Consider the following 15,144-nt stretch of genomic DNA (forward strand, 5'->3'; position numbering starts at 1 on the left):
CAAGTACAAGAGACCTCCCTAGGGTTGACAGTCACATGACAATCGCTAATCCGGCTGTTTCTTATTTTGCAGTTCCGACGTCACGCGCAGAAAATGGTAAGTGTAACGCGCCTGTGCACCAGGAATGAACAACCAGTTTGCACGGCGCCCGTTGGGCTCTTCCAATACGCAGCGAGGGCCGCATACCAAGTGATAATAATTACAGTTATTTGTCTTTAAATTTACTCTGACATTTATTATTACTAATGTAATGAAAGATATTAATACTCGTATAAAGTTTTGGGACTTATCTTTACCGTCGGTCCACTTTAGCGTTTAGTCTTCATCATTTTAATTTAAAAATATCTACACACACATGGGACCGCTTCTGTGGTCTAGTGGTCAGAGTCCTGGCTACGGATCCAGAGGTTCCGGGTTCGATTCCCGGCGCCACCACATTTTTCTGAGAATCAGTGGGTCTGGAACGGGGTCCACTCAGTCTCATGATGATAACTGAGGAGCTATTTCAAGGAAACAGCGGCTCCGGTCTAGAAAACCGAGATTAACGCCTGTGGGGATCCGTTGCGCTGACCTCGCGACACCATCTATCCGCAAAAGTTAGCACTAACCTCACCGACAAGCGGCGGTCAATCCGTGGGTATAGTTCGCTTGCGGACTATAGGCCACGGAGTTCCTTTGTACACACACATATAGTGCCTTATTATTATTATATACCACCGTTTAGAGGGTTGTTTCTGGAAATAAAAATAAGTTAAAAGTTCACAAGAATATGTACTCTGAGGGCCTTAGAAAACTACAGCAATTCTAATTTCTATTTCCATGGTGACGGTAGCGTAGTTGGTTGAGGCACTATGCTACAAGCTGGAAAGTCGCGGGTTCAAGTCCCGATGAGGTCATTGAATTTTTTTTCAATTGACCTAAACCTTCTAACCGCACTATGGCCCTGGGGTCGACTCAGCCTCTAACAGCAATGACTATCAAGTTCTTCCCTGGGGTAAAGCGCGGCCGGTACGTAAGGCTAACAACCTTGCCACCATCTATGAGCCGATTGTCTAGAGAATGTGGGAACCTCGACGTCTCACAAACCTATGGGCCTCCACGGCCTGTTACAGGGATAGCTTTACTTTTATTACTTTATGGTGACAAGTTAAATACTTCCCAAACTTAACAATTTACTTACAAGAAGGAAACGAACAAAAGTACTATTAATACCAGTTCATTTTATATACGTCATAGTGCTTAATTAATTACTAATTTACCTCGCCTTAATATACGAGATCTTCCAAATGGCATCCATGTTCACGGACACACAATTCAGTTCTGTGTTATAAAGAGGACCGCAGCCGTTCGAAAGTTTCGGGTGTGTTCTATATTTCACATTCAACTTGTTGAATTGGACGCCACAGTTCACCGCTGGTATCAACTGCTCTGGAATAGGCCTTGGCTTTTAAACATCCGACAAACAAATCGAGAAGACTGAAGTCAGGTGAGCGTGCAGGCCAGTGACGTACCTCAAGACTGCAATGTAGAGAAGCACCGTCATGCTGACACCGGATGTGGAGACGCGTCATTGCTGCCGCAGTGCATCCCCGCAGCTGTGCCACAGTGACGTCACAGTAGGAGGAGGAGCACCAGTGGACCACGTTGCGAGGACATGACCCAGGAATTGTGGTGTCACCCTCATAAGCCCGGTACCGCTGATCATGGCGGCTCTGAAACAGCAGGAACAGAAGACGAATCTTTAAGCCTCTTTATGGAGGCTTTTACATAAACTTTTGTCTCGCAAAAGGAACACGCGGTAGCGCAGTTGGTTGTCGCGGGGTACAGGGATAGCTTCACCTTTTCTTGTCTCTCAAAGGAATTATAGGTGATGACAGGAATGTAAGCGGAAGTAAGCGGAAAACTGTGAAGAAAACAAAGAGACATTACATAGTCACGTAAGTAGGCACGCGCGCAGTTGTCTGTACTGCAAGTCACAGTACATGACCTCATCTGCGTATGTCGCTGTTCGGACCATCTCAAGGCCTATCTCACGCCAATACGGAAGTACGGTCAAATGCCGCTGCTGTCGGGCCAGACGCTTATTACGTCAACTGACGCTACTGCCAACTTGTGACACGCAACAAGTGGACGTTCAGCCTCAGACGCATCACACACGTTGGTGGCTGTCACACTTGACGCATGCGTCCTACGTGTACACTTCGGCAATGGCAGTGTCAGGGTCATTCCACCCAACCGACAATGATTAATGGTCGTCTCTTCTTAATTCCGTTGTCTGTATGCTTCGCGTGCTCCTCAAGTAATATTCTGCTTGGGAGTCACTGAAACGGAACAAAATTCCTGATTGATACATAGAGGAGTCTTCATGAAGTTAGAAGTTCAGACGCTCCAGCAACAAGTACGTTAACGGCCTCTTGTGCGTTTTCTTTTCGCGTTCCAGAATCTTTCAGCTTATAAGATCTGGAACTTTGTAATGATGGTGTATTAATACAATTACTGTGTTTCTGGACATTATCCATAGTCCTGTTTTTATTTAGAACGCACAGTGTTTCGGAGACTGGATTCTGTCTTCTTCTTCAGGTAAAACCTTCTCAGTTGGGCCCAATCGATAGAGGTAGTCTTTATTTCACGACACCTACACAAACACATGATAGGGTATATAAACCAAGCGCACCATAATCCATCTGCGAGAGTTAATACAAACATTAAACCCATTAAAATAACTCGACACACATGCGACCTAGCACATATGTCCAATAACTATTTGACGGCTTTTGCTGTTAAAATCAGAGTACTTTCAGAACAGAAGTCATCACTGAAGAGACAAATTCTCTGCATGGTATCGACACATAAACACAGTTTCACCATATAATCTACACTGGACACGTATTTCAAAGTTATGGTTTCCCTCCCTGCAGCTTGGAAGCCCAGAGCGGAGCACATGTTCGCATTGGAGGGGCGAACTGTGGCAGGTTTCCCCAGCCTCGGACAACAGCAGCACACAGGCATTCACTACAAGGGCACCATGCGTGTGCAGAAGGACCCCACTGGCATCTTGCTGCTGAAGGTAACAACCGGACGCGTTAAACACAAACCAACTCCATCGCTTTTCTGTGTCCTGAGGTATCTAAACGCAATTCAAACCCTGACTACCCACAGGTCTCTGAGACGTAGGGCCTTCTACGCTCTTGTTAAAGGCCAATACCATTCCACTAACGATACCATGTGTTATCTGGTAGAAGGAGCGATATGAACGTAAGCTCTGTATCAACAGAATGAACTGAATTGTTTCTTAACATAGAAAATATGAGGAAAAGCACAAACAGAACATGATATAAATAAATAATACAAAAATAAATGAACAGGTTAAAGAAGGCCTGAGCAACAAATAATAATAAAGGTAAAGTTGTCCCTGTGCTTAACTAATTGATTACTATGCTATGATGGGATATGTGGAGTGGATGTATGTAAAAAGCTAGTAAGTATATTTTTTCTTCAGTGAGAAATTTGATGAATTACATGCCATATATGTAAATTTAGAAGGAAGCAAGCAGATGTGATTTCTTTCATAGTGTGACACTTTGCCTGCAACAAATGAAGAACATTAAGACATTTTTAATCACAGGCACTTCTTGTTGGGGCAGAATCGAAGCTGGGACCTCAAATATGCCAACCAGGGTATATACGTGTATTCCTCCACACTTTCAAGACATCTGACTTAAGACTGCTTTTTGTCAAAAAGAGTTTCAGCGAAGCAAAACCCGAAGGTTCCAATCCTCCCAACACGACCCCACGTCCCTGCACTTCTATAAGAGGAGAAAATCCTCGCTAATCCGGTTACAGTTAATTCGGATGTCGGATAGTCCGCAGGGAAATATGAAAAATGCTGTTCACGGTTGAGTACATGTTTCAAAAGACACGTGACATTCAGGAAGGCAGATGAGTCACTTGTCTGTTCAGGCAAATTTCTTAATACGCGCTAAAACAAGCACAACTTCTGAGTTTTCTATCAATGAATAAATGTATTGTCTTTTTATAGTTTTTAAATAAAGTCTCTGCAGTTATATTCTTATTTATTTTCATCATCACTACTTAAATTTTCCATTTATTTGTGGCTTCCTCTTGCTTAACCGGTTGACCTCTAGCCCTACAATTAATCCGGAATAGCGAGGGTTTGCTGTGAATGGAAACTGTTACAAGATAATATTCGCTCTATGTCTGAGGGTACCAGCAATGTGTGGGCTAAGTTCGTGATGTGTCTCAAAGTTCCAGAATATGACTTACACGAAGTTCCACGAGAACCTGCCGAGAGGATGGTGGTCGCACATGAACACCGCCCGGGAGGACTTCAGACAACTGCCGATCACAGGCTCCACAGTAGCCGTCAAATTGGGCCAGCACGGGGTAACTATGCTGACACAGCTCTTCATTAAGCAAATTGTGTTAATTCAATTGTGCTCGTTTCGATAATGATGTTGTTGATGATGATGATAATTATTATAAAGAAACATTTCTCTCTGATGTGGATCAAAATCGACGTTCCAGAATTTCCTTTTGAAAAAAGTTTCACGGCATTTCAATGCTTGTTTGCATCTGACCGTTTAACGACGTTACACGTTATCTATCTATCTATCTATCTACGGCTCTACAGCCCTTTGTTGGACCTTGGCCACTTTTCACTTCTTTCATCTTTTTACAAAATTGGTATGGCTCCTTGGACGGGGGATCAGCCGTCGGAAGGCCGCTACCCGCACACGAACATCCATATCTTGAGTGGGATTCGAAGCCACGAACCTAGTGTTCGAGCGGGCGAAGACGGTTCATATTCTAGACCGCGCGGCCGGACGCTGAGATCGGCTCTCGAGCAGCTACGTAGGCTACTTACGTTACGTCACGGGAGAGGAGAAAGTTCGGAACAAAATTTGTAGAGAGTGAACCACTTTTCTTCCGAAGTCTTGCTTTAGTCGAAGTAATTAACGGAGTGCACTTCATGGCCCGCATATTCAGCTATAACTGTGGCCGCAGAAGAGAAAAGAATAGAATAAGATTGGTCTTATTCTCTACTAAACTGCGACTTAGAAGAAAGTACTGTCACGTGATTGAGTGTGGCTATTGACGGGTTTCGGATTTATTGCACACTTTGATAGAGCGCGTGACTACGCTTTGCAGTTCACTGTTCTACACACACACTAATGTCCACAGTCATGACTTCACTGCCGTTGTTTGGTAGTGGCTTCCAACCGCGGACGTTCCCTTTCCTCTGAATTCCCGAACTCTCGCCCTACCTCAGCTACCAGCATCAACAGCTTACAACGACTGAACTGCAGCGGTTCTCTAACTAACGCACCAACAAAGTCACTCCACTCCACTAAAATCACTGACTCCTAACTTTTCTGCTTGCAACTTCTCGGGATGAACCGCCTGCTATTCTTGTTATATTCTCGTGTTGCCGTGGAAACACGTTTGTTTGCGGAGCAGTTACTTAGCAATGGCTGTTGTGTAATTGCTTATTTCGCAGTCGTTGCCTAGTAGCGGGTTTACATCTCAAAATGCTAGAAAATATATGGACATTTACTTAATTCTCGCCCATTACTCTAGTAATAGTGAACATGGAAGAATTTATACTAATTAAATACCCATTGAGTACACAGTTTAGTGTTATCGCCTTGCCGCAGTGCACCGTGGCATGTGAATTTATTTTTTGTTTATCAGAACTGAACAGTTCCTCCTACAGTTGGTTATTTAATTTATGACTGCTTCAACAGAAGCGCCTGTTCAGCATGCACTTTGTACCTGAGTGGTGCCTGAAAGTGCAAAATTTTCCCCCTTGGATCTCCACGAATCGACCCACTTTCTGAGGCTGTAAATGAATTTTATGTCATAGAACCCGGTTCAAGGTAAGTGTGATCGTCACGCCTGCGCAGAACTTGCGTCTTGAAAGCAGTATGGAAATTAACAGCTTTAAAATAAATGTCATTTTATCATTCATTCATAAACTGTCTTTGCGTTGGTTTGATGACCCATACCGACGGACCGGAAACTGACGCTACGTACTGAAGGACCAGTTGTTAGCTCTAACGCCTTTCTTCCGCTGGGTAAGGAGCAGGCTTAGAAATACTGCGATAAAATTGTTTCATATTGCGACAATTTATCAATTTTTGGATTAAAATATCTTGAATCTGAATATGAAAAGAATATGTCCAGCATTAACCATTTCCTGGACAGAGGGAACTGTGTTACATTTGGACGTTTGCCTTTATGCAGGTGGAGACGGTGTCACTGAAGGCCGGAATGGAGGACTGGGAAATGAATTTCATTCAAGGAATGGTGAACCAGTTGCAGATTGATTTCAGGCCTTCAAAACCGAGCAGCAGGAACACAAGAAACCAAATCAACACGGCCTACAGACTGATGGAGGTACGTGTTCACTCTCAGGCATACCGCTGCTTGCCCGTCCACTTCTGTCAATATCTCGTGCCCAAAATATCTCACACGAATATTACGTTGGCTCCTATATTTTCTGAGATAACGTACCGTTTCACACGTTAACTGTATTCAAGCCTTCAGATCATTAGGTTATCAGCATACTCAGGCAGAAATCGGCACTTATCGCCATGGCACTCAAAGGCGATTAGTCGCCAGCTTCTCGCCGCAGCGGACCAGGTTCGTTCCCAGGTCAGGTCATGTGGGATTTGTGGTGGACAAAGTGGCACTGCGGTAGGTTAACTCCGAGTACTTCGGTTTCCCCTGCCAATTCTCATTCCACCGCCTCTCCACATTCATCTATCATCCGCAGCTCGTACAATAGGCCAAATAGTGGCCATATACATATACAGGAATTACGTTAATCGTCACACAACAAATATACTCGCTTTTAATGTTTTACAATTCGACTTTTATTCCTGCTACATGTTTCGGCCGTACAAGACCATCGTCAGGCAGTTGCATATAGGAATACGTACAGCTATTGAACTGCCGATACCAGTGCCACGTGTCATGTTATATACGAACATAAATTTTGCCTCAAGCTGGCAAGTGTTACAAATAAAATAGAAGATAGTCAGCTCCAGTTACGAGTACGTGCCTCAAGGAAGGCGCACCACTAAACCAAACGGAGCCCCCCCCCAAAAAAAAACACCTAACACCACCCGAACAGAAAACTATCAAACTACATTTTAACAAACAGTGGCCGACGTAACAAGTGAACTCAGTCTCACCCCACCCCAAGAAATGAAAAAGAAAACGCCCTTACAAGCAGGCCGCAACACATGCCCTGCAGCGGACCGCTACAGCGTGCGATGCTCAGGAGCTGAACTAACGCGGTTCTCAGATCCCACTCGACGCGTGCGCACGCGCAAGTGGCGTGCCTGATCCTGTCAGGTTCACGTTCCGACAGCCTCTGCATGCCGACACTGAAGACTGACGGAGGCTGCGAGAAATGCATTTCGAGTCCGTTTAGCAGACCGACTGCCAGACAGCCAAGCAAATGCTTAGTGGGCTAGGAGGAAGTGTTTCGACTGGTACTTGCCTTATAGGCACATGTTTATTGATAATTCTCTGTTTTGGTGGTGATAGGTGTTTATTTGGGGGGGGGGCTGGGTTTACTTTAGTGGTGCGCCTTTCTTGAGGCACGACTTAGCGAATCTTTCTAACTGGAGCTGTTACTTCGCCAAGACACGACGCAAAAGGGGCGCTGAGAAGCAGACAGTTTTCCTTTTCAGAATTCTGTGTTCGGCCGATGCGAGGTTCTGTACGAAGTGACTCGAGTCCCGAGATCCGTGGCCCTGGCCCAGCCCGACCTGTTCCCGTCAGCACACAAATGCGACCATATGAACTTCATCGAGATATTCAAGACACGGAACTTCTCAAACTGTGAATACCGGGCAGAGTTGCATTTCGGGCTTCCCACGTCCAAGAAATGCCAGCCGGGGGGCAACGCGTGTCAAGATTTCTGGCACGTAAGTAGAAACAAGAAACAAGTTTTTGAAACTAAATTTTTCCAGAGTCTTTACAGAGGAAGTTAATTCAGCGGTAATAATTCTGTGTATTCTGTTTGAACCAGAACGATTGTTCTCGTAGTCTTCCTCAGGACACCAGTAAACATGACTCCATCCTTTCTTAATTACGTCCATTTCATTCGACGTTGCGGAATCACTCAATTGCCTTCTTGTTTCAAAACACTTCGAGTTCCGCTTGTGCAAATGGCTTCCGATCGCGGGCATCTTCACAATATTGTCCATTCAAAATTCATAACTGACCACTGCACATGACAAAGCATTCTAATGAATATTCTGTATATATTAATTACTCTGCTTCAAGGGCGCATGTTACACACAATGGACTGAAATTTGAAAATGACTGAATAGAGGGTGGAAGATGGTCGTGCAGCCCAGGAGCGACATGTGGGCCCCTGTAAATTAGGAAAAGTAGGCTTTGATCTCCTGCCCCAGCATTGGGACGGCCTGAGGAAAAGAACACAAACTTTTAAATAGGAGAATGACTTCCAAGGGCGAGATGTGAACTTGTGTGTGGGTGTGTTTCAGAGAGCTTCGGTGACGAGGCTGTCCGGGTGTGGCGATCAGCGAGATTTCAGGATACTTCAGTCAGAGACAAATTCCAGGGTGATAGTGAACCTTCACCTGCACAAGGGGAGCGAGGCGTCTGTCAGTTCGTACCTCACGATGAACCTCCAGTCAATTAAGGAAGTTTCACGTCGCTTCAGCCCACATGCAGATCCTGTCGTCTTGCAAGACTTGAAATTCAGATTCACAAACATAAACGGAGACAAGGTGTGCCTCTTGGTTCACAGCTCCTCACAACTTCAGTTCTTCACTATGACTGCAATTAGTAAAAAGCAGATTCCGGGAAACCATTATTTTACTAGGGCGCAATTCTGCGCACTAAACACATTTTCCGATGTCACAGTGCTTACCACGTGACAACAAAATTGCAGTTCATCACGATGGTAAATTCTGACATGTGGCGCCGTGCAGTCCGGTAGAATTTCACATTATTTCGGAGGAACAGGGTCCAAGTATAAGACAAGCAAGAAACCAACCCTGAGAACGGCGGAGAGCGGCAGCGCAGCTGTGAATTTCTGCCGGACTACACGGCGTCACAGCTGTGAGAAACTCATTTACAACTAAATTTGCGACCTCAAGGTTGGTTCTGGTGTCAGTAACGTTCTCCATGCAACTCTACTCTTGCTGGAATTGTGGAGAGACTGAAGCTACATGCACACGAAATTACGGAACAGTGTATGACATGAGTTGCTGTACCTCAGTCTGCTGTTACAGCTCTTGTGCAAGGATACAAATCTGTTTATTCTTTCATGTGAATGCTGCAAGATTGCGTGTTTCGTGAGGAAGCAACATGTGACTTAAGAGGAGACAAATCATAAAAATTTCGTACATTTATTAAAGCAAGTGTCACGTAACTTCGAACAAGGCCAAGAGTAACCTTGAATGCGCAGAAGAAAAATTTCAGACAAGGAGGTGGGTTCGAGGGTGTGAGAAGTGACAGGAGGACAGTTGTACAAACAACTGTCACTTCTCACACCCTCGAACCCACCTCCTTGTCTGAAATTTTTCTTCTGCGCATTCAAGGTTACTCTTGGCCTTGTTCGAAGTTACGTGACACTTGCTTTAACTGTGAACAATTGTTTGAATGTCAGACAAAACTATACGGCTACTACAATTGGAATCGAAATGTTTACTCTCATTCGTAAGCAACAATTTAAATTCGCTTGTGTAATGACCATACACTTTCACAAAAGTAAAGGTATTCCTGTAACAGGCCGTGAAGGACCATCAAGTTGTGAGACGTCGAGGCTCCCACATTTCCTAGAAAAGGTGAGGTCAGCCTTACGCGCAGGCCGGCCAGCCGCCCTTTTACCCCATGAAGGTTCCTGGTACTCATTTCTATTAGAGGCTGAGTCTACCCCAGGGACATAGTGCTGCTGGAAGATTAGATCAATTTAAAAATCCAATAACCTGATCGAGGATCCAACCAGCGACCTTCCGGCTTGTAGCATAGTTTCCCCCCGATATACTTGCTGTTCTAGAGTTCTCAGCTGATTCAAGAAAATTCAACTAAAACAAAAGATTGACGATATTCTTCGCCTCCTTGTTTTACTTACTGTTCATACGTGTCTAGGGCAAAATGTGAGTCTTCAATAGATCACGGCGTATAACGTGAGTTATAACAAATCATTTGTTATTTCAAATAGCTGATTCAGTGTTTCTAATTTTGTCTCCTCCAACTGCACTCTCTGCAGGACATGTGCTCCCTGTTTGAGGCGAAGGGTCGGTATTTCCAAGGAGACACTGAAGGAGGGACACGAAACAGAACCTCGTCGGGCAATGAAGACGAAGAACGAGCAGAGGATACATCAAATGCAAACGGGACTGAGCCAGTAGTTTCTAATACAGAAAGGAAACAGTGGGATCTGGAGCTCCTGGGACTACATAATCCCCCTCACCAACCTCTGAGTCCCTACGTTTCAAAGCTCCAAGGTTACGAGAGAAGTTTTCTGCACGTCATGAAACTGAAAGAAACCGTAACTGAAATTGCGAGAGAATTTGAAGCGTCTAAAATGATTTACGAGAGAATGACTTTAGAAAAGGTGTGGGTTGCTGTTCGAATTTGTCGCAAGATGACACTACTTGACTTGCAAAGGGCCGTTGTAAATGTTAATCTGCAGCCACGGACCAACAAGGAGCAGCGCTCAGAAAGGTGAGAAAATAAATGTACAAGATATTTTAGATCAGATATTCCTATCTGAAGTAAAGAGCAACTCATTTTTAAACTTAATACGGTAAACCCTCGCCAATCACTTTAGAGTTAATCTGGATCCAAATATGAAAAATTCTTCTCACAGTTAGTTGGGCACAAACTTTGAAAAGACACGTGGGATTTAGGAGCAAGAGGACTTTCAGTCTGTGTTGAGGGCAGCTGGAGAGACTGAAAATATCCAAGATTGCTTTCAGCTGGATGGAGACCCTAGATTTCAGCTTGTATTGCTTAAAGAAAGGCCCTAATACATTGATATTTTTATACTTTTTCATCAGCACTATCCATGTTATTAAATTTTCTATTTATTAGTTTTCTAAGTTTTGTGTTACTTCATTAATCCGGATGACCCCACAATTAATACGGATTAACGACGGTTTACTGTAGCTCAGATTTTGACCGCCATGTTTCTGGTACTGTATTCAACACTTCAACACTGACTGGCATTAAGATCTAATTCGCGGTGTTGAAAGCGACCGCTTTAAATATTATTCCACAAATATAACTGTACCAATACAATGACGTAATTCTGATGAAGTTTACGAAGGAACTGCAATAATAAATTGTATCCACACTGGCTACTTCAGAAAATCATCACTACTTGTTTACGCTTCAAGTAAGTTTGGATGCATCTGCCACAAATCCCACAAACTGCTGTTATGACGTGCTTTCAGCAAGGTGTACCGCGATGTTCTGGTCATGTGCGGAACCAACCCCGCCTTCCACATCCTGAAGAAGTGGATCGAGCAGAGGGACCTGAGGGGTGAAGACGCTAGCGAAGTAATGGCTGCCGTGCCGTCGCATCTGCAGACGCCAGGCCCTGATATGATCAGAGAGTTCTACGTGAGCATGCCAAGTACAGTATACTTGCAATTGCTGCCATGCCGCCCGTAGCCACGCCACAGTACTGCCCACATGTCCGCCTATGCTAGTCCAACCCACTGCTCCAATAAGCGAGGAGCAGTGTAATTGCGTGCATTATTTCATTGAAGACATTGTCACCAGATTTCGTGACGGTTGTTTCTTCAAAGGAGAGCTTCGCGGGTTTGCACCTGCACGTCTTGTTTGCCTTCCTCGCATATTATGCTCATGTCGGAATCCTTGTTTGCAGTAACGCCGTCTTGTTAGAGCTTATAAAGCTTGTTCTGTGTCATTGTTAAGGGCTGTGCCTTCCCACTCAGTTCTATGTTGTCCAATACAAATTCTTCTCCATTTTCTATTGATTTAAACGCATCTTGGTCTCCAGCACTGCCACACCCTTCAGGTTATCAGCTTGGGGACTTTTGGCGAAACACATTCTGATCAGGGAACATATTTGAATGCCCTCTATCGGCAGACTTTGCGATATCACGTGCCGGGGCGCTGTGAACATGCCACAATATTGTCTCGAACCAAATGCGCTTAAGCTTACGCAGTTCACAGAAATCGAGCCAACCGCAAATGTGAACATGAGTGAGAAAATCACACGTAGTAATTTGTAGCGATGTGTGTTCATTTTTAAACTCTGTTCTGGACGCACTGCACTTAGCTTTAGAGCGTACATATCTCACAGATGTATAGTGCGCGTCATCTCCCCCTCACGCAAGTCTCATTTCTTCTGAGCTTCTCTGCATTTAGCGCTGAAAATTGACATCTTCTGCGATATGAGCCGACGTTTCGGAGGAACGTATTACATCCATTTTTAGATCACTATATAATTTGTATCCCGACTGATAGCTCATTCTGCCTAGCCACCTGCTCTCACTGGTTTCTTGCTCGGCTGATTTCTGACCCAGCAGATGGAGGTGATACGTTACTCCGAAACGTCGGTTCATATAATGACTACACGGCGCTATTTTCATAACTATCGCTGTGAGAATCTCAGATCCTACACATTTAGCACTGTTTATCTTGCGTGTTTACAATGGGGACAAGTAAGAACAGACGGACCAACAGACGCACCGATGACAAGCGAAAGCGTCAGTTCATCACATTCAATTTCGGGGCCTCCCATGTGGGCCAGAGATCTGGGTGAACACGGTGTGGGGTGGTGTGACGTGGCGCTAGTGCCTTACCCCTCTAACATGAAATCGTAATATAAAAACGGTGGATAAATTTTTCGAACTTGTGTGAAATTTGTAATGTTTGGGAACGAGAGTGTCAAATCACAATTCCACTTAAAGATCACGGAGAGCGGATGCTATTAAGGTACGGCTGCAGTACAATCTTCAGGGATTAGAACATGTGTGACATGTTGCGTCCTCTTGAAGAGAATGTCGCTCCCTGCAACTTAACTACGGTTGCCACTGCCGTCGGAAATAATGCAAACTGAGGTGTTGGGCAGAACACCAGGAGGTTCGTAATTTGTAAAGGGCAAGTCACGAAGGGTGAGACAGTGGGAACATGCGTCGCTTTTGAGAAGGGCGAGACATAAAAAGGGTCGGTCGGTGGAGAAGCCTGAAGGGAAGAGACATCTCGGGAAGACCAAGACGTAGATAAATGCAGCAAATTAAAATGGGTGTTAAAGTAATGGAGTTGAAGGGTAGACCACAGACTGGACTCGTCCGTCTCAGGATAAGGGCCGGTGGAGGGCTCTTACGTATACAACACTGAATTTTTGGGTTCCACAAAGAGGGGGAGTTTCTTCACTAGGTGTGTGTCAGTCACCTTCCCCATTGTCAGTAGCAGGACCGCCTCTGTGGTGTAGTGGTCAGAGTTCCTGGCTACAGATCCAGAGGTCCCGGGTTCGATTCCCGGCGCTGCTAGATTTTGTGAGAAGTAGTGATTCTGCAACGGGGTCCAGTGAGGGGTCTAGTGAGGATAATTGAGGACCCACTTGAAAGGAAAAGTAGCGGCTCCGGTCTGGAAGACCGAAATTAACGACCGTGGAGATCTGTTGCGCTGACCACGCGACATCCTCTATCTGCTAAAGTTGGCACTAACTTCGCCGACAAACGGCGATCGCTCGGTCGGTATAGTTTGTATGGTCAGTAGCAAGACGCGCGTAAACAGCAAGTGTTACTTTGCAGGAGCTGGTGAGAAGTTGGGCTGTTCGCGAAGACCAACATCTGAAGATCACCTCTCTTCTTGCGTTTTCCCACCTGCTGCGTACGGCGTGTGTGGAGTGGAGGGTACGTCATGCCCAGTACACATACGAGACGTTCGACGCGACCTGCGAATTGACCCACGCTTCGCACTACATCTCCTGGTACGCGAGCATGCTGCGAGCAGAACCGTCGCTGCTCCGCGTGTACATAGCGGCCCTGGGAAATACGGGTGCGGTCGCAGCCCTTGCTCCTCTGCAAGGCGTTGCAGAAGACATGAGCATGTCTCCTTACCTCAGGGCAACGGCCGTCCTCGCAATGAAGTACCAGGCGCTACGCGTCCCGGAGAAGACGTCGCCGATCCTGCTGTCTCTGTACCATGACGTGGGGCAGCCGGTTGCTGTGCGGGTGGCCGCCGCGGCGCTCTTATTCTACACGAAGCCAGAGCTAGCCTTGCTACAGCGCGTCGCCGTCCTGACTTGGTACGACCCCAGCCTGGCTGTGGCGGCCTTCATCCGCAGTTCCTTCATGTCGCTGGCCAACTCGCAGGATCCCGTCTTCTCAGAGCTGTAAGTGCCCCTCTCTCTACAGAACTGTGTTCGGGGCAGGTTGCCGGCAGCCTTGGCCTAGCTCTTGCTGGTTTCCTCAGTCTCCGCAAAATTTGTATTCTCAACGTCCACAGCGACTTCCGGCGATTCGTAACTGCTTCAGTTGAAACATCATTGCTAAATAACCTAACAATCGTTCATCATCGACCAACCATGTTAGTCAGAAGGTCGGCCAAGGGACATCTGTACCACAGATGACAAAATAAAAATAAGAACACCACCACCAGCAGCAGCAACAACAACAACAATGACAAAAATAGCAATAATAATAATAATAATGATAATAACAGTAGTATCGTCAAAATATGATTATTACCGTTGACTTTCGGCAAAAAATTAGCACCGCGGTATTGACAAATGTTGAGCAACAAATAAAAATTTGTAATGACGGAACGTAGCTAACTAACTAACCACCTAACCAATTTCATGGAGCTGAGCCCTTCTTGAGAAGCCGCCAATTGTGCAGCTACTCAAAAACTTCCCAGGTTCATTACCGTATTCACAAGAGCCCTCCGCTGTTCCCTAGCCTGAGCCAGATTAATCCAGTCCATACAACCCTAATCTATGTGAGATACATTTTATTATTATCCACCCGCCTAGTCTTCTTCTTCCAAGTGGTCTCTTTCCTTCTGGCTTTCCCACCAATATCCTCGATGCATTCATCTTCTTTCCCATTCGTACTACATACCTTGCCCATCTTATCCTCCATGACTTTGTGATTC

At 45.3% G+C, this 15,144-nt stretch overlaps 1 protein-coding gene across 1 annotated transcript in view; it reads left to right on the top strand.

The window, feature by feature from the left end:
* Positions 1-40: 40 nt before the first annotated feature.
* Positions 41-15,144, top strand: part of LOC111867321 (vitellogenin) — a 40,252-nt gene continuing 25,148 nt past the window's right edge. Inside the window, exons 1-9 of the mRNA XM_023857065.1 lie at positions 41-96; positions 2,919-3,067; positions 4,267-4,404; positions 6,265-6,417; positions 7,722-7,958; positions 8,544-8,789; positions 10,277-10,734; positions 11,466-11,634; positions 13,800-14,383. Of these exons, the coding sequence (XP_023712833.1) occupies positions 2,942-3,067; positions 4,267-4,404; positions 6,265-6,417; positions 7,722-7,958; positions 8,544-8,789; positions 10,277-10,734; positions 11,466-11,634; positions 13,800-14,383 (2,111 nt within the window). The 5' untranslated portion in view covers positions 41-96; positions 2,919-2,941. The remainder of the gene's footprint in view (positions 97-2,918; positions 3,068-4,266; positions 4,405-6,264; positions 6,418-7,721; positions 7,959-8,543; positions 8,790-10,276; positions 10,735-11,465; positions 11,635-13,799; positions 14,384-15,144) is intronic.

The sequence above is a fragment of the Cryptotermes secundus genome, unplaced genomic scaffold (genome assembly GCF_002891405.2).
Source record: "Cryptotermes secundus unplaced genomic scaffold, Csec_1.0 scaffold1964, whole genome shotgun sequence".
In the NCBI taxonomy this organism is placed as follows: domain Eukaryota; kingdom Metazoa; phylum Arthropoda; class Insecta; order Blattodea; family Kalotermitidae; genus Cryptotermes; species Cryptotermes secundus.